Here is an 18,342-nt window from a genome sequence, read left to right as displayed (position 1 = left end):
GCTAATAAATCACATTTATGGTCACTATGTTTAGTTTTTGAATGGTTTTGGCTTGTTTCAACTGACCAGACGCTATAAAAAATCTAAACTAACAGCGCTAACAATATAGCTACCTAAGCAATAATTCGAAAACGGAATCAAAGTTAAGTTTCATTCCAAAGATTCAAAGCTATAAAAAAAATCCTTCTATTAGAGTGGTTTTAGATTCTTGAACGGAATTTAACTTGCAAAATCTGAATACAATTAAAATTAAAAAAACAAAACATTTTCCAAAACCAATTTTTCTCAACAGTATTTCTTTTATTTCAGAGATCAATCATTATAGGTCAATTTATACGACCCCATAGATCTTAACAGTACATGAAAATTTCTTATAACCCTTCTGTCCTTTAAATTCTAAAGTAGCCGTTGTTTTGCCTGGTCCACCTTTAGTAAGTTTAACATCTGCCGTGCATTGGCCTCTTTTTGAATTTGTAACAGTAATTCCGGTTATGGTCAGTCTGTCATCTTTCTAAAATGGCAACAGTAAAAAAAGTCGAAAATTAACATCAACATAGAAACAAATCCAAAGTTGTTAATTCTTACAGGTTGCTTGAAAGTATATTTCTTTTTTGGAGTACCAAATAACAAGACTCTTTTCGAGACCTTGTCGTTAGCGATAAGATAATCATCCTCCTCATCTATTTCACCAAATTGGTAGTCTGTGCAAGTGGCAAAAGCTACAAATGTCAAAACAATTGCAAGGATAACGAGCTTCATCTAAAATGCAAAAATGAATTTTATATATCTATTCAAATCTTTTCGTTTCGTAACTTTTGTTATCAGTGATCGAATCGTCACATACAAAAACTAACAAACACTAATTAATTTCTAGACAACTTTAGAGGCGCCTTCGATAGTTTTTGTATTAGACAATTCGACTCCAAAATTTATATACTTACATTTCACGTTTCCAGACTGCTGTTCGAAGTTGATTTAAACAAGACGTCTTATATTCTCAATCCTTGACACCTATATTGGGTCTGTAAATTTATTAAATTGATAACGTCTTACCGCAACTTGAGTTTATAAAAAAAAATGATAAGATTGATTTGAAATATTTTATCGGATAAGAAATATATTCCTTCCCCCATGCGAATTTTGAAGTAGGCGCACAATCAAAAACTAGAACTTTCGGATTTTGCTCTTGTTAATCTTATCAATTGTATTGTTTTTAAATTTTAATCAATAAACCATACAAAATTTAGGTGTTTTTAAAAATTGTTTTGGGTAAGTTTGACGGTTTGTTTTTGCGTGTCATTTTTGATTTATCAAAGCTAATCTTAGTCTTATCTGACAAGTGTGGAAAAGATACGAAATTTTCAGATTTATGGGAATTTTGATATATGGGGAATTCTTCTAAAATTGATTGATATCAGGAGACCATGATAACGAAGAATAAAACTGGACCAAATGCCCTTCTTTGTGGAATATTTGTTTTGACGACAAATTCGTTTCAGAGTTTATTGTCAGTTATTTTTTATAATATGTTGAGAAAACATAGGACAATCACATTTGTACTATTCTGAAACATTCAAAAACTATGGTATCGCTTCTCAGTGGCAATCCTTTTATTTTATAGGCGTTCAAATTCTCAGTTCTTTCCTAGTTTTTTTTTTTTTGTTTTGTTGAATATAAAGGATAAATCGGAATACAAAAGCCTTACTTAAATTTTTATAATGCGTAAAAGTTATGAAAATAATTTATTTAAAACAATCATTTTTAATGAAAAAAAAAAGAAAAATTTAAACTTTTTTTCTTTTTACATCACAATTTTATACCATTTGAAAGCCTATTGTTTCAGCTTAAAGAATTCAACCATGTCTGTACGACATCTAATAAAATAACTAGAATTTTTTGTATCCAATCAATTTTCATCAAAAAAAGCAACACAAAAAAACAATCCTTTTTATCTTCTGACACTATTAAATCCATTTTCTTATATGACAACCTATAATGATTTTATATTATCTGAAAGCTTATTATTTATTTCACCTTTTCTATGACCCTTCAATCAAATTTCTACGATTCTTACAAGAAATTAGAAAAGAGAAAGCAAAGACTTAAAAAAATCCGTATTACCCAAATTTTTTTTTTTTCATAATTTTAATTTCAAATTTTCTAGAACTTTTTTGCGGTTTTGTTTTTTCCCTATTTATCTATTTACTCGTAATGATTGAATTTTTTAAAATCCAATTTAAAACAAGGTTTTTTTTACTTGAAACTTAAAATGGAGTGCATACTTCGTTGTTATTTTCAAATCCAGTTGGAAGATTCATACAAATTAGTTTACATCCAACAATTTTTTGTAACAAGATATTGCATACCTACTATATTAAAACTTTATTCTACTTTTCTTTTAATTTGATTTATCAAGCAGAAGGTTACGAAATAGATATTTCCGCAATAGATAATATTGAGCATATGGAAAAGTTTTATTCTTTCGTTTCAATCAGTAATTTGTTTTTAATTAAAGTTATTTTTCAAAGAGTTAACTAAATTTTTATCTTTTCCAACTAAAACTTAAAAAATTTGAGAATTTACTAAACATACGCAAGTTACCATTCACGTGATTGCTGGTAACTTCTTGTACTCTAAAGTATCAACAAAAAATCTTTACCATTTTTATCAGTCATTGAGATTTAAATAATTTTTAATGATATTTCCACATTTATGTATTAGTCTTTGAGATAAGATAAATGTCAAAAAAAAATTATTAGAAATCAGGTTCAATTTAATAATCGTATTAAAGATAATAAAAAAAAAATATTCTATTCCACCTGTCTGTGAAGAATAAATGATTACTACTTTTATTTTATTTCTGTAGTCGCTGTACGAGTTTTATTCAAAGCCAATGTGAGTTTTGAAAGACTTAAATTTTAGATATTTAGAAAACTAAACCTTTTTTACCTTACAGATGAAATTCGTACTTTTATTGACAGTTGTTGTGACTCTTGTCGCTTGTACAGTCGGTTACCAATACGAATGGGGTACGATTGGGCCAAAGGATTATAAAATTGAATCGCATAAAGTTTCAAAATTGTTTTTCCTCGGTCTACGTGTTTCGAAAACATATATTTTCAAACAAAAGGTAAGTGCTTTTTTATTGAAAACAACGGATCTAAATTCTTGTAAAACACTCACTGTGATTTATTTTTATAGAAAATCGATGCATTGACAATAACTGCTATAAGAGTAACTGATCTAAAGGATAAAGGTGCAGTGGCCGAGCTTGTAAATGGAGGACCTGGATCTAAAGGCGCAACCTTAAAATTTACATCAGAACGCAGCAAAGGCATCTTATCAAAAGTCGAGATCTGGGGAAGATAAACGTACTTCACTTCGTTCAACGTTGAAAAAGTTTTAAATAAAAATATTTATATATAAAAAAAATTTTTTGTGTTAAATTTTGTTTTTAAAATACTTTATTAAACTTGAATCTAATGACTTTTGGATATAAAAGGTTTTACATCAGTTTTTTTTTTCGGAAGGCAATCTGAAACATAAAAGGATAATCATGAAAAACTGAAATGTAGCACTATTTAGTACAAATTATATAGTTTTAATTGGTTTTGCTGCGACAAGAACTACGAATTTTGTGATTGAACTAAGTCATAAAATGAAAAAGAAATCTATTAATAACGTTCTTATACGTCTTACGGGAAGTTTTAGACTCTGTTCAAAGAGTCGTAGTACCTTTAAAAGTAATCAACACACTGATTACTTTTAAAGGTACTACGAAAATTGAAAAAATAAAAATAATATCACCTCATTTTTATCTGCAATATGGGGTTTTTATACCGAGATAGTTAATATCTGTTAAACCCCATCAATGATTTACCCAAAGTTCGGAAAATTTGAATTTATTGATAAGATTATTGTTCTATTAACTATTTTTAGTTTTTAGTCATTTTGGTTGTTGAAATTGTTTATTTTTTGTTACAAAGGTAGAGAGCTTACTTTATCAAAAATTTGAACATTGTTTTTTTTTTATATAAATTAAAAAGTTTTTATGTGACTACTGTCAGTCATTTTAGACAGCTGATCATAAATTTTCCATCGATCGTGGCATTTAGAACTAAGTTTTATAATGAAGTATTTGTGTGCATTGTCAATTATTTTGACAATTTTAGTTTGTGTTTTTGCTGCCGAAACTAACTGGGGTGAAATTGGGCCAAACGATAAACTGTTAGCTAAGGACAAAGTTACAAATAAAGGTATTTTTGCCTTAGTCACATCGAAGAAATATGTTTTCCTACAAAAGGTAAGAGAATAACAATCTAATAGTTTGAATTATCGTTCAACTTTGAAATTTTTTTAATTTATTTAGAGTGTTGATGCCAAAACTGTTACTGCAATAAGAATAACTGATCGTACGAAGAAAGTTGATTCAACAGCTGAATTATTGCATGGAGGACCCGGATCAAAAGGTTGTACGATAAGATTGTACTCCAAACGTGGCAAAGAAATTAAATCACGAGTTGAAATTTGGGGACATTAATTTTATTTTATTTTAAGTCAAAACTGTTTTGTAAACCAATTGAAAATAAGAACAAAATAAAATGAATTGAATAAGTTATTTCTACTCATACTTTTACAAAAAAGCAAAAAAACTTTGTATAACCGTTATTAAAAAAAAGTATCTGGCCAAAATGAAATATTTTTTTAAATACTTGCTGAACTTATTCATAAGATTACTGGTAATAAAATCAACCATTAATAAAGGGTCATATCCGAAAACGACGAGTTTCCCGAAATATTGGGAATGTCAACTAGAAATCAAAAAAATGAAATGATGTTAATTTAAAGTATTTATGTCAAACTTACACTTGTTTATTCGAAAATGACTAATCAGACATGGATTTATTTCTGCCGTACATGCATTTGAATTCTTTTTTGCTATGTGTTTTCAATTTTTTTTTTTTTTTTTTGTGTAATTAGTTAAATGATATTCCTGAGGAATTCGTATTTTTTTTGTAACCAAAAAAGTAACTGTTTCGTATTTTGTTAGGGTGATTATTTCTGCGTGCTAGAAGATTTTGTGCAGACAACTCTTCCAAATTTCTTGCAAGCAAAATTGAAAGAAAATAATCTTTTAAAATTAAGGTGAACATCCTTTTATTTTCGTTTAATCTTTTAACTTTAATAAGAATGCATACAAAATGATTGAGAAATCTTTTAATTGCTAGAAGATATACTTAATTTTGTTTAAAGAAAATTCATATAAAAATGAAATGAAGTTCCTTTGATTTAAACAGAGTTTAAACGGATTTCATTTATTTTTTATAAGAAATCGTGTTATTTTTAGTCGATAAATATAACAAGAACATAATTTTGACTGTAATTGTCTTATTTTTCGCTGTGTACCTACAACTTTGAGATACAAAAAGAAATCATTTAGCTTTTTTTGACAATACTAAACACTATTTTTTTATCTCACCAACATTTTTAACATTTCCACAGCTTAAACGAATGAACAGATTATCTTCAAATTTTGTACAGATAATTTTTATCCTAATTTTGAAAATTGTTTGTTTTTATATCTACTTAATATTCAATATATAATATTCATACTCAATGTGCAGTTATAATAAAACTGCATTGTTAGTATAAAGAAAAAGTCCTATACCTACAAAAAATTGTCATTGAAAAAAACTTGTCCTCCATGTTGGCTCTTCACGAATATAATATCCAAATTTCTTTAAATTTTTTATAAAGATACACAGTATAAAAGTGCTTTGAACTGTAAGAGCAAGTACGTGCGACCGATTATTGCATTTTTTTTTTTTTTTTTTTTTTTTTTCAAATGAAAAAATGGAAGTTTTGTCGTTCTCGTCTTAAGTTGTAGTCAGTCATTAATCTTGACATGTCCATTACTTGCACTTTTTTTTAGATTAAATGGAAAAACAAACACAAATTAGACGTCATTTTGCCAAAATATTATGTTTATTGTTTGCAACTTTAAAACAACATTGCCAGAGCTTGCTATTCATCGCCAAACAGGCTCTTTAACCATTCTACTCGCTATTATAAATTTTGAATTTTTGAAATTTAATTGCTTAAATTTTGAACTTGGCAATTTAAGGTTCTTTTATAAATGAAAAGTTAAATTTTAACCTACAAAAAAATGTAAAACAATTAATTTTACTGGAATTCTGAACTTATATGATTTTTTTTCAAAATTTTCATACAAAAAAATTTTATCCGGTTTTTTTTGTTGGTACCTACAATGTAAAAGCCGATATTTTTGGCTCCAAGATTTTTCAAATTCGTCTCCTTGCATCTAAAACATTCTAGTCTAAGAGCCAGCGACCTAAAGTTTGCAGGTAATTGCTTAGTATTCACCCCTATGAAATATGTTTAAGGACATCCCCAGGCATGTTACTGCAAAAAAAAAAGTCTCGTGAGACGTGGCAAAAACGGTCTGCCAAGCACTTGAATGTGAAAAAAATTTTAAATTAAGAACTCGACCTTAAATCAAAAAAAAAAATATTTAAAGAGAACGGCAACACTTACAAAACTAAACGATACCTTTTTTTAAAGGTAAAAAGTTATACTACTTTTTGGTTTTTATATAAATGTTTTTTGATGAATAGTTTTTGAAACAAAAAATTTCAAACACAAAATTTTGAAAAAAAATTCAAAAAAAGTTCAAACAGTTTTTTTTTTTCATAAAATTTACCCAATCAAGTATTATTTTTTTTTTGTTTTAATTTCTCTTATATATTTTGAGTCAAACACCGAAAACTAAAAGTCAAAATCTCTTTTACTTTTCGAGAAAACTGAAAATTACCAAACCTTCTATTTTTTCACCAACGCCAAAATTACGGCTATTAATTATGTCTTTCAGAAAGGAAGTAAGATGTTCACGGGTTTTATTGCAGGAATCGTTCAATGGGTTATAAAAAAGATAAAACCGCGGAGTGCTATTAAATGAGAGGGTGGGAACTGGAGATAGGGGTGCAAAAGCCCCCTTTTTGGTTTTTTCAATATATCTCGTAAACAAAGCATAATTTTGAGATATTGTTCTTAATAAATTTTGTAGAGAATAAAATTTCCTATAATAATAATGTTTTTTAAAAATTTATAAAAAAAATTTCCTTACCAAAACAGTCAAAACAAACAAAAAAAAATTAAACAAAATCAATTTTTTTCGTTTTTTTACTTTTTTGGTTGTGTCTCTTATTTGGGCTGAGATAGACATTAACATTGCTCTAATAAAACATAGAAGAGTAAATTTTCTTTGAAATGCTGGTCTCATCAAATTTTTTCATTGAAAATTAACCAAAATATGGCCATTTGAACCTATCTTTTTTTCGCAGATTCAGTTTTTCTCAAGTAAAAAAGAAAAATTTGAGGGGAAAGTACTATAACTTAGCAACCAAGAATTGATAGCGGTTTTTTGTAGAAGGGTTAAATACAATCATTTTTTACTATGGGAGGGGGTGTCTATCTTCCCCCGTTTAGGCGGAAGGGGTTATTAAAAAAAAGAAAAATACTTAAAATCAAAAAAATTTATTAAAAAACAACGGTAACACTTACAGTTATGAACGATACTTTTTTCAAAAGCTAAAATTATACACTTAATTTAAATTTTTAAGTTAAGTTATTTAAATCAATTGTTTTCAAAATAAATGAATGAGCCTGGTAAAGAAAGAAGTTTTTGCATTTTTTAATTTTTTAAGGAAAACAAGAAGGCATAGGAACATAATGATTTTCAGTTTTTGATAAGAAATCAATTGAGGCTGTTTACTTTATGGATAAACTTCGTATTGAAACCCAAAGTCATTCTTAAAATAGTAATCAACGTGTTTTTTAAACTTTTTTTTCTAAAATTTTGACTTTGAAATCGTTTATTTCGAAATAGTCGGTTTAAATAACTTAACTTAAAAATTTAAATTTAGTGTATAATTTTAGCTTTCGAAAAAAGTATCGTTCATAACTGAATCATTTATTTGCAAAACATGATAAGTCCATGATTTTAAATTTTTCAGGAGAAGAAAAAAACGTTCTATTTTCTTTTGATATGCGTAGAAAAATTTATAAAAAATATATTCTGTAGAACTCTTGTCTAGCTACAAAATACCGTTTCGTTTTTAATGTTTGGAGCGATAGCTCAAAAGATAAAAAATAAAAACGGTTTTGGACTTATCATACTTTGAAAATAAACGGATGTGAAATTAGTTTTTAAATGGATATGCAATTTTGCTTTTAGCCCCAGTCTATCAAACAATTGTATTTGAGAATAAAATACGATGTCCGGACTGCTTATTTAACTTTAAAGTAGCTTATTAAACTTAAGATTTTCAGCCATTAATCTAATATACCATTTACACAAAAAGAAGCTGTTGTTTATTTTCAAAAGATGATAAGTCCGGGACTTATTCTGTTTTTGATACTAAAAAAATATTTCGCGTAGCTGTAAAATCGAATATAGATGGAGTAGATACTTCATATTTTAAAGACAGACGTGGTTATCCCTGGAGTACAAATTTAGTCAAAAAAACGAATTTTGAAAAAAAGTGGACTTATCATGTTTTGCAAATAAATGATTCAACTGTAAGTGTTACCGTTGTTTTTTAATAAATTTTTTTGATTTTAAGTATTTTTCTTTTTTTTTAATAACCCCTTCCGCCTAAACGGGGGAAGATAGACACCCCCTCCCATAGTAAAAAATGATTGTATTTAACCCTTCTACAAAAAACCGCTATCAATTCTTGGTTGCTAAGTTATAGTACTTTCCCCTCAAATTTTTCTTTTTTACTTGAGAAAAACTGAATCTGCGAAAAAAAGATAGGTTCAAATGGCCATATTTTGGTTAATTTTCAATGAAAAAATTTGATGAGACCAGCATTTCAAAGAAAATTTACTCTTCTATGTTTTATTAGAGCAATGTTAATGTCTATCTCAGCCCAAATAAGAGACACAACCAAAAAAGTAAAAAAACGAAAAAAATTGATTTTGTTTAATTTTTTTTTGTTTGTTTTGACTGTTTTGGTAAGGAAATTTTTTTTATAAATTTTTAAAAAACATTATTATTATAGGAAATTTTATTCTCTACAAAATTTATTAAGAACAATATCTCAAAATTATGCTTTGTTTACGAGATATATTGAAAAAACCAAAAAGGGGGCTTTTGCACCCCTATCTCCAGTTCCCACCCTCTCATTTAATAGCACTCCGCGGTTTTATCTTTTTTATAACCCATTGAACGATTCCTGCAATAAAACCCGTGAACATCTTACTTCCTTTCTGAAAGACATAATTAATAGCCGTAATTTTGGCGTTGGTGAAAAAATAGAAGGTTTGGTAATTTTCAGTTTTCTCGAAAAGTAAAAGAGATTTTGACTTTTAGTTTTCGGTGTTTGACTCAAAATATATAAGAGAAATTAAAACAAAAAAAAAATAATACTTGATTGGGTAAATTTTATGAAAAAAAAAAACTGTTTGAACTTTTTTTGAATTTTTTTTCAAAATTTTGTGTTTGAAATTTTTTGTTTCAAAAACTATTGATCAAAAAACATTTATATAAAAACCAAAAAGTAGTATAACTTTTTACCTTTAAAAAAAGGTATCGTTTAGTTTTGTAAGTGTTGCCGTTCTCTTTAAATATTTTTTTTTTTGATTTAAGGTCGAGTTCTTAATTTAAAATTTTTTTCACATTCAAGTGCTTGGCAGACCGTTTTTGCCACGTCTCACGAGACTTTTTTTTTTGCAGTAACATGCCTGGGGATGTCCTTAAACATATTTCATAGGGGTGAATACTAAGCAATTACCTGCAAACTTTAGGTCGCTGGCTCTCGGTCTATTCTGGCAACACTGTCTGAAGATAAGATTAGAAAAAAAAAAAATCATAGTTAAAAATCATTTCGATAAAATAAAATCAATCAAGAAGTGGAATTTGATTTAATTTACCAAAAAATTTATTTAAAATACTAAAATTCTTCGATTAGTCTATTCAGTTTCTTTATAAGATCGGTGGAATTAAATTCTAACGAAAAGAAAAACATAAATCTTCCTTCCAATATGAAATATTTGTTTGTATTGTCGTTTTTGTTGGTACTCGTAGTATCAACTTATGCTGGTGAATACCAATTTGGTGAATGTGGTCCAAAGGATAATTATCTTATTGCCAAGGACAAAGTTACAAAAAAAGGAGTATTTTTCGGTATTCCCAATTCAAAGAAATACGTTTTAAAACAAAAGGTAAGAATATTAATCAAAATACTAATTAACACTTTCGGAACACTGTGATTTAATTGTTTATAATTTTTTCTCCAGAGTTCGGATCCAAGAACTATTACTTGTATGATTGTAACTGATCGAAAGAAGAAGTGTGATGCTTCGGTTGACGTTGTCAGTGGAGGTATTGGAAGCAAAGGAGTAACTTTGAAATTCAAGGGTAAACTCGGTGGATGTATCAATTCTTCTGTTAAAGTTTATGGAAAGAAATAAATTTTGTTATGGTGAAAATGTTTTGAACAAGATCTTCTTTTTAATAAAAATTATGATTAATTCTAAAAAATGGTTTTGTAGTTATTCAAATTTCGAAATCAGTTTTTGAAGAAACCTAACGACAAAGAAAATAAGAGTTTATAGCACTTCGCAAAACTGATAACTAAAGTTTGTTAAAAAAAATTATATCAGCTTCAGCGACAGTTAAAATTGGGGAAATTTTGGTCAATTGGTAGTAATTTTAGTACGTCACTAAAATACTGGCGTCCCATGGCACTTTACAACCCTCTCATTTCAACTGATCAATTAAAAAAAGATTTGAAATCTTCAGTAACTCAGTATACAAACTGATTGTAGGCAATCTTTTTACGAAAACACTTCTCAGAAATTGTGATTCACAGCACAATGAGGTTTTTTTTTATTTACATTGAAATAAGATAAGATATAATAAAATCTATTCAAAACAATCAAAATTAAAGTGAGATAAAGGCCTATTGAACAGTGAAAACTCTGACACTGAAAGCCAATAAATTGTTTTGATTTCAATACTTCCGCATCAGTTTTTGAATTGACAACATTACGTCGCAAGCTTTAAATGTGAGTCTCTTAGTTTGTAATTATATTTACTAGTCTGGTACCCAATTCAAGTGAAAATGAAAAAGGAATTCAAAATTCGGTTTGATTGGAAATTTCAGCAGTTTCACTACAACTTCTTTTCTTTATTAAAGTGGTTTGTTTAAGTTTAAATAAATTCTCAAAAAATTGATAATAGGTTACTAAGCTTCCATATTTTGGAACGTATTAATTTTTCATTTCATAAGAGCCGGGTACTAGACTTAAAAGTGGAAAAAGTTCAATTTCAACTATAACTGATTTTTCAGATGAAATTCGTAATTCTATTGGCGGTTCTGGCTACATTTGTAGTTTGTGCACAAGCTGGCACTCATCAATGGGGTGAAATAAATTCGAGAGATTTAATCATTGCAAAGGAAAAAGTTAAAAAATCAAGTATTATTGGTTTTACTACCTCGACAAAGTATATTTTTAAACAAGATGTAAGATTTTTTTAAATTTTTTGTTTTGTATATAATTTTAATTTAATTTTTTATATATTTTTGTAGAAATATGATGCAATGACTATTACTGCTATTCGTGTCACCGATCTGAAAGCTAAGTACACAGCTGAAGTAAATTTATCAAGCGGAGGAATTGGTTCAAAAGGAGTAACTCTAAAATTCAAATCAAAGAGAAATGAAAATATTAACTGCTTAGTAGAAATTTGGGGTAGATAAATCATTAATTTTTGGAAATAAACTGATTCCTATACATTTTGAAATGGATTTGGATGTCTGAAATAGAAAAGATATTTTTATTGATGGTGTAAACAAAATTCAAAATTGTAAATGTAAATAAATGGTAGAATCGAATGGTTTTATCTATATTACTGGGATCAATAAAATTGAAGTTTCTAAAAAATATTTATGAATACCGAATGCATTGAAATAAAAAAAGTAAATAAGAATCACTATTGTGCGGATTTGTCTTAATTTTTGATTGTTGTAGGCACTTGATATCCTTCCGATGGTTTAAGAAGGCTTAAGGTCCGAAAATGGACAGTCTTCGAGGTATCAAGGACGAAATAGGAATGGGATATTTTCATGAATCTCATAATAAAGCCAAATGCTCAAAACGAGCTTTGACTATATTCTTATCATATTTTTGGGCTGAATCCAAATACCGGATTTCTTACATTAGTAAAGGGACCAGAAAATTTAAATGTCTTTTTGAGCAAATAATGTCAAGAATCTAAAAAAAACTTTTCATGTTTACGATATGACTTAATCTACTTCCCTGGACTGTTAAACTCAACACAAATTCGTCAATTGATTCCATCAAGCATTTTAGGGTTACAGCAATAATTTAAATAACCCAATCCTTCACATGTCCAACCACTAGATGCTTGTACTTATTCTAATAGACCAGTGCCGATGCCTTCAAAAACATTAAAAAGTACAAAAAAATCATAGTAGGATGAAACCCATTGGAAAAGGAGGGAAATATGATAAGAATGAAAGGAAAAATAAATTACGGGCGAGACGAGTTCGGGAAGTGGGTGGGTTGAGTTTTTAATGGTAAAAAATGGTATATCTCGATTTCCGGCAAAACTACAAATCCTATCGAAAAAAATTGTTTTGCAAAGTTGTAGGCAATAAAAAGATCTACAACTTTTGTATCAACAATTTTTTCACATAACCTCAAAATTTATGTGAAAAATTCAAAAAACCGAGTTTTTGGTTTTTTATTTTTATCTTTTTCAAAAACAAAAATTTTTCTACGAAATTTGGTGAAAACTTACCTTATTATGTCCCAAATACACTGTAATTTATTTGATTGAAAATATTAATTTGTTCACCTTATTTTGACTTAATACCAAAAAAACACCCTAATTTTCAATCGAAAATTCACGTGTCAAAATATCAGCTTTTTTCAAAAACTCAGTGAGCATGACGTTCGTTAAAATGTCTATTTTCTGATGGTGTAAAAAAAATTTTACATTAGTATACTATAGAACATGTTCTAGTAAAATTCAAAAAATGAAAAAAGCTTGAATTCGAAAAATTTTTTTATCATTGTTTACAATTTTGGCCTATTTATTCAAATTTACACTTTAATTACTCAAAAAACGTAAGATTAATCAATGTTACATGAAATCTTACGTTTTTTGAGTAATTAAAGTGTAAATTTGAATAAATAGGCCAAAATTGTAAACAATGACAAAAATTTTTTTTCGAATTCAAGCTTTTTTCATTTTTTGAATTTTACTAGAACATGTTCTATAGCATACTAATGTAAAATTTTTTTTTACACCATCAGAAAAAAGACATTTTAACGAACGTCATGCTCACTGACTTTTTGAAAAAAGCTGATATTTTGACACGTGAATTTTCGATTGAAAATTAGGGTGTTTTTTTGGTATTAAGTCAAAATAAGGTGAACAAATTAATATTTTCAATCAAATAAATTACAGTGTATTTGGGACATAATAAGGTAAGTTTTCACCAAATTTCGTAGAAAAATTTTTGTTTTTGAAAAAGATAAAAATAAAAAACCAAAAACTCGGTTTTTTGAATTTTTCACATAAATTTTGAGGTTATGTGAAAAAATTGTTGATACAAAAGTTGTAGATCTTTTTATTACCTACAACTTTGCAAAACAACTCTTTTCGATAGGATTTGTAGTTTTGCCGGAAATCGAGATATACCATTTTTTACCATTAAAAACTCAACCCACCCACTTCCCGAACTCGGCTCGCCCGTAATTTATTTTTCCTTTAATTTTCATCATATTCACCTCCTTTTCCAATGGGTTTCATTCTACTATGATTTTTTTTGGTTTCAAAAATTATCGACCCTGGTCTATAAGGTGAATACTCAAAATAAATTAGTCTCAGATATTTTCTATTAAAACCACAAAACATAACGAATGTGTTCAAAGAATTTAAGTAATTCAAAGTTTGTCTCTGAATTCCATTAGTAAGAATGAGGTGACTCAAAGAGCAGCTTCCCAAATTTGAGAATTGCACTAAATTGGCAAGATTTGAAAATAAACGTTTCTTTAGAATGTATAGCGATAGAGTTGATTTAAATTCACAATGCCAATGGTCTTTCAAAAACACAAATAAAGTGAACTAATCCCCGACTACTCTAAAATCAAATCCTAGAAAGTAGGAAAGTTTCATAGCCTGAATCTTTTTTTTTTTGATATTTTTATTTGTATTGCATACTTTTTGGGGTTTATGGGGTTTAATGTTTTGAACTTTTACTTTATTTAAATTATTTTCGTGATAAAATACATATTTACCAGAGCCGCTGTAAAAATACTCTTTTAGTTTCTTCCTTTTGGATCTAGAAGGCGCTGTATCCAATTTAAAGGACTTTACATAACCTATTTTGATCTGAGAAGGCAAATGACCATCAAAGCCCTAACTCGAGCAACTGAAGTGTCGCTGAACAATACTCTTATCATGTAGTTCTGATTTATGGTGCAGAGACTTTGACAATGGCACAAACCTCTTTAAACTGATTTGGCTAGGTCATATAGAACGCATGAAAAAAAAGGTCCAGCCGCAAAAATTTCGAATTCAGACAGAAATAAGAAAAATAAAGTTAAAAGTAGGTAGTATTGAGTTTTGTTTCTGGTATCGAAGATATTAGGGATTGGTTTATTTGCACCACAATGACCCGTATGGTGCCGTGAAATAACGCCGAGCGAAATAACGCCGAATTCCAAAATTCGGCGTTATTTCACTTTACAAAAGAGAAATAACGCCGAATTTCAACATTCGGCCTTATTGCACTTAGTCAAAGTGAAATAACGCCGAGTCCCAACTGAGAAATAAGGCCGAATGTTAGAAAAGTGAGCATAAAAGCAAACGCAAGTTAAAGGGTATGTTCCCCTTTTTCTTATTTTCAAAGGCATATACGGCCCAAATTTATTAGGGCACAATGGCTCCAATACCAATTTGGGACTTATGTCCATCCCATCGAGGTATAGGTTCCAAAAAGTTTTGGCTCTTATGTGCGTCTTAATTATTCATTTTCCTAGATTAGTTTCAAGATGTGATAAAAACGTGGCGCAGGGACATAAGGCCCAAGGACATAACGCGCACTTTTTATTTATGGGAGTTATGTTCCACTTGAGTGGTCCGACATTTATATTTAAGAATTAAATCCCACTTGAGTGGGACATAAAAAAATTATCTCGCGAATAGGGCGGTCAAATTAATCACAATACAAAGATAAGAAACAAATAAATCCCACCTGTTTTAATTATGGTGGAAGGCAAAGCGGAACAAAATTTGCTTACATGAGAATCTATTTAATTTTCAGAACCCAAACGCGAAGCGGAAAAAAATTTTGCCCACGGGAGAATCAATTTTGAGGTGTGAAAATAAAAATTCGCGCGAATTTTTATTTTCACACCTCAAAATTGATTCTCCCGTGGGCAAAATTTTTTTCCGCTTCGCGTTTGGGTTCTGAAAATTAAATAGATTCTCATGTAAGCAAATTTTTTTCCGCTTCGCGTTTGCTAAATTATAACACAAACATATCTTTGTTGTTTGGTATACACATAAATACAATAATAATACCCAGGACTTAGGCGTATAAACAGTGAAGTATGTTTAGAGGCTGGGGAGATGCTGTCCTGCTTTGGATACACTATTGGATAGGCGTATGTGCCAATAGGGTGGGACATAAGTGCAAAATCGAATTTTGTAACTATCCCAAATCCAGTTGGGAGATAATTTTAAAATTTGTGAATTGTTCGTTAGTGGGACATAACGCCCATCTTTTATTTGTGGGGGTTATGTCCAACCTGATTTTGACATAAGGCCCACAATTAATTTGGAACTTATGTCTTACTCAATTCGGACTTAAGTCCCACAAATAAAAAGTCCATGGTCCTTATGTCCCTTTGCCAAGAATATGGCATATCAATACCAAACTGACTACACGTGGTTACATTGAAATTTTTCCACTTAGCAGGATTTGCCCCACTAAAAAAGTGAAATAATGCCGAATCGGCGTAATTTCACTTTGTCATTGTGAAATAAAGCCGAATGTTGAAATTCGGCGTTATTTCGCTCTTGTAAAGTGAAATAACGCCGAATATTGGAATTCGGCGTTATTTCGCTCGGCGTTATTTCACGGCACCGACCCGTATGCATAAAAAATAGTAAATACTAGCAATATGAAATAAGTAAGTATAAACTAGGTTTAATATGCACAAAATGTGGATAAAAAACTTTCATACTTTACAATTTTTGAAATAACAGCATTTTACTATTTTGACATCATCAAAATTTCTGATGAATAACTATTTGCATCCACCATGTGACATTATGCACAGGACTTTGGTCTAACATTTTTACAACGTTTTAATGTTGACATAGAGACAGATGATAAGTCATCCTCGATAAAAGGATTGGAATCAACACTAAAGCATATAGTAAACAACTTTAAGGAGCCTTCATGGCAATGCAAGACAAATTTGATCCGAATTCAAAGAGTGGCTACCTATTTAAAAAGATTAATATAGTTGTGAGTTTGCAAATATTCAGCACAAAATCGCTGATCATACTTTTATGCTCATAGATTTTCAAAACATAAGTGCTTCAAATTGATGCAGAAGAAACATTTTTTGAGTCGACTTCTATAAATTAAACATTTTTTCGCTAAAATCTTGTTGATACCTATCACATTTTTCCTGCACTATTCTCTTGTTTCTATTCGACAAAGGCGGTTATTGTATGGCGGAACTGAATATTTTCAATAACTAGAAGTCATAAGTTTTTGAACTTTAAAGCTTTTTATTTATTATTTATTTTTGTTTTGAATGCCATTTGCTGCTGAAATATTAAATCATAAGCATTTATTAAGCGGTGACTAATTTAGGATAACCTAGTATTTCACTTAGACATAAACAAATAATTTTTTTTTTTTCAAAAACGACAACAATTTCCATTTATCATTTCACAAAAAAAAATAAATAATAATGTCAAACTTGAGTAGGTAACCGCTTAAGTTGATTAAAGATACTTCAACCTGTTGTAAATATTTACACAAGTGAAAATTTATTTTGCAAGTTCTTGAAAATATTCTTAAATGTATATGTACTTATTTGTGACGCGTGTGAGAGAGCGACAATCGACTTATATATGTATTTCCTTTTCCTCATAATCAGCATGAAGGGGCTTTAAGTAGCACTTTAAAAATTTGAAGTATTTTTAAAAGATTTTCTAAAATTGAAGAAAGTTAAATAAATCCGTTTTGTAAAATTGTGGATTAAATAGAAAATATAATTCGCATCTTCAATAATGTACTCTTTTGAGTTTTTCAAAACTAATTTTTAAGTGTTTCATGATAACAAACTTTGAATTGTGTTCTCAACAACTGAACCCGATAATTCTGGACCACAACTTTGCTTAAAAACTGTATTTTTATGAAGTTCTACTCAAATATGAAGTCAAAATGTCGATTTTAAAATGTGCTATTGGGTAAATAAAATTATCTGATTTTTAGAGAATCGAAAAACTGAATCAAAAGTCATCAAACACTATAACAAATTCAAAAATTTGTTTCAATAAAACCAAAAATCTTTTAATGCTATGATCACTTTGAGATAAAAATCAATTAGAACCAAAAATTAGTTCGAAATGAAACACTGTGGAGTCCTTACCTTCGCCTTAGTGGCAGCATTCTGTTTTACCACCTGTCATGGTGTTAATTTTACCCATGGAATGATTGGACCTCAAGACAAATTGATTTTCCAAAAATTTGTCATATTGCCAGCAAAACCAAATCAAATGGTTTCTCAAAATATTACATATCCTCCGCCGGTAAGTTTCAAAAAATCTTTAAACAAGAAAATAATATTTTTTAAATTTCTTTTTAAAGGGTGTCAAACTTAGTACTACCCCCAGATTGATTTCTGCTGTAAATGCTATTGATTTGAATAAAGACAGAGTTTATGGTTCAGGATTTGCATCAATTACTAGAGGAGGTCCTAAAACTACAAATTTAGAATTATGCTTGAAATCATTCCGAAATCTTGGTTTAAACTTTTCTGTTGAAATCTGGGGTAAATGATGATAATGCAGAAATGTTAAATTATATTTTTTTAAATTTTCAATAAAGTGACTTAGTTTGTGTTTAAATTAAGTAAAAGTTCAATTTAAAATGTGCTTCACGATTAACCACATTTTGTTCGATTAATTTTTTACAAAAACACATGTTTTGTTAAAATATGGAAATAAAATTAGAAATGATCTGATAAAATCCAATAATT

At 28.9% G+C, this 18,342-nt stretch overlaps 3 protein-coding genes and 2 long non-coding RNA genes across 6 annotated transcripts in view; 3 read left to right on the top strand and 2 right to left on the bottom strand.

The window, feature by feature from the left end:
* Positions 1 to 18,342, bottom strand: part of LOC129907900 (protein Wnt-5) — a 124,298-nt gene that overhangs the window by 44,579 nt on the left and 61,377 nt on the right. The gene's annotated exons all lie outside the window — the stretch shown is intronic.
* On the bottom strand, positions 266 to 17,892 carry LOC129907910 (uncharacterized). The gene is made up of 4 exons (XR_008771198.1): positions 17,734 to 17,892; positions 942 to 1,022; positions 586 to 759; positions 266 to 511 (listed from the first exon to the last, which is right to left on the bottom strand). It is a non-coding gene; the product is annotated as an uncharacterized LOC129907910 (long non-coding RNA).
* On the top strand, positions 1,155 to 3,417 carry LOC129907908 (uncharacterized). 2 transcript variants are annotated; one of them, XM_055984400.1, is made up of 4 exons: positions 1,161 to 1,269; positions 2,867 to 2,895; positions 2,957 to 3,130; positions 3,202 to 3,417. In XM_055984400.1, exons 3-4 carry the CDS (start codon positions 2,957 to 2,959, stop codon positions 3,367 to 3,369), a joined length of 342 nt encoding a protein of 113 aa, XP_055840375.1. In that variant the 5' UTR covers positions 1,161 to 1,269; positions 2,867 to 2,895; the 3' UTR covers positions 3,370 to 3,417. The 2 variants fall into 2 exon arrangements, with proteins under 2 accessions (XP_055840376.1, XP_055840375.1); XM_055984401.1 differs by lacking the exon at positions 2,867 to 2,895 and having other exon boundaries at positions 1,155 to 1,269.
* On the top strand, positions 9,972 to 10,499 carry LOC129907906 (uncharacterized). The gene is made up of 2 exons (XM_055984397.1): positions 9,972 to 10,245; positions 10,321 to 10,499. Exons 1-2 carry the CDS (start codon positions 10,066 to 10,068, stop codon positions 10,492 to 10,494), a joined length of 354 nt encoding a protein of 117 aa, XP_055840372.1. The 5' UTR covers positions 9,972 to 10,065; the 3' UTR covers positions 10,495 to 10,499.
* LOC129907909 (uncharacterized) lies at positions 10,960 to 12,016 on the top strand. The gene is made up of 3 exons (XR_008771197.1): positions 10,960 to 11,091; positions 11,376 to 11,549; positions 11,616 to 12,016. It is a non-coding gene; the product is annotated as an uncharacterized LOC129907909 (long non-coding RNA).

This window comes from Episyrphus balteatus, chromosome 1 (assembly GCF_945859705.1).
Source record: "Episyrphus balteatus chromosome 1, idEpiBalt1.1, whole genome shotgun sequence".
In the NCBI taxonomy this organism is placed as follows: domain Eukaryota; kingdom Metazoa; phylum Arthropoda; class Insecta; order Diptera; family Syrphidae; genus Episyrphus; species Episyrphus balteatus.
This window is presented reverse-complemented; position numbering and strand designations above follow the sequence as displayed.

What these genes read in the sequence shown, in the direction of transcription:
- LOC129907908 (XM_055984401.1), top strand. Translation starts at nt 2,957, where the DNA reads ATGAAATTCGTACTTTTATTGACAGTTGTTGTGACTCTTGTCGCTTGT. An exon ending in CATATATTTTCAAACAAAAG is followed by an intron (nt 3,131 to 3,201) that starts GTAAGTGCTTTT and finishes TTATTTTTATAG; the next exon opens with AAAATCGATGCATTGACAAT.
- LOC129907906 (XM_055984397.1), top strand. Translation starts at nt 10,066, where the DNA reads ATGAAATATTTGTTTGTATTGTCGTTTTTGTTGGTACTCGTAGTATCA. An exon ending in AATACGTTTTAAAACAAAAG is followed by an intron (nt 10,246 to 10,320) that starts GTAAGAATATTA and finishes TTTTTTCTCCAG; the next exon opens with AGTTCGGATCCAAGAACTAT.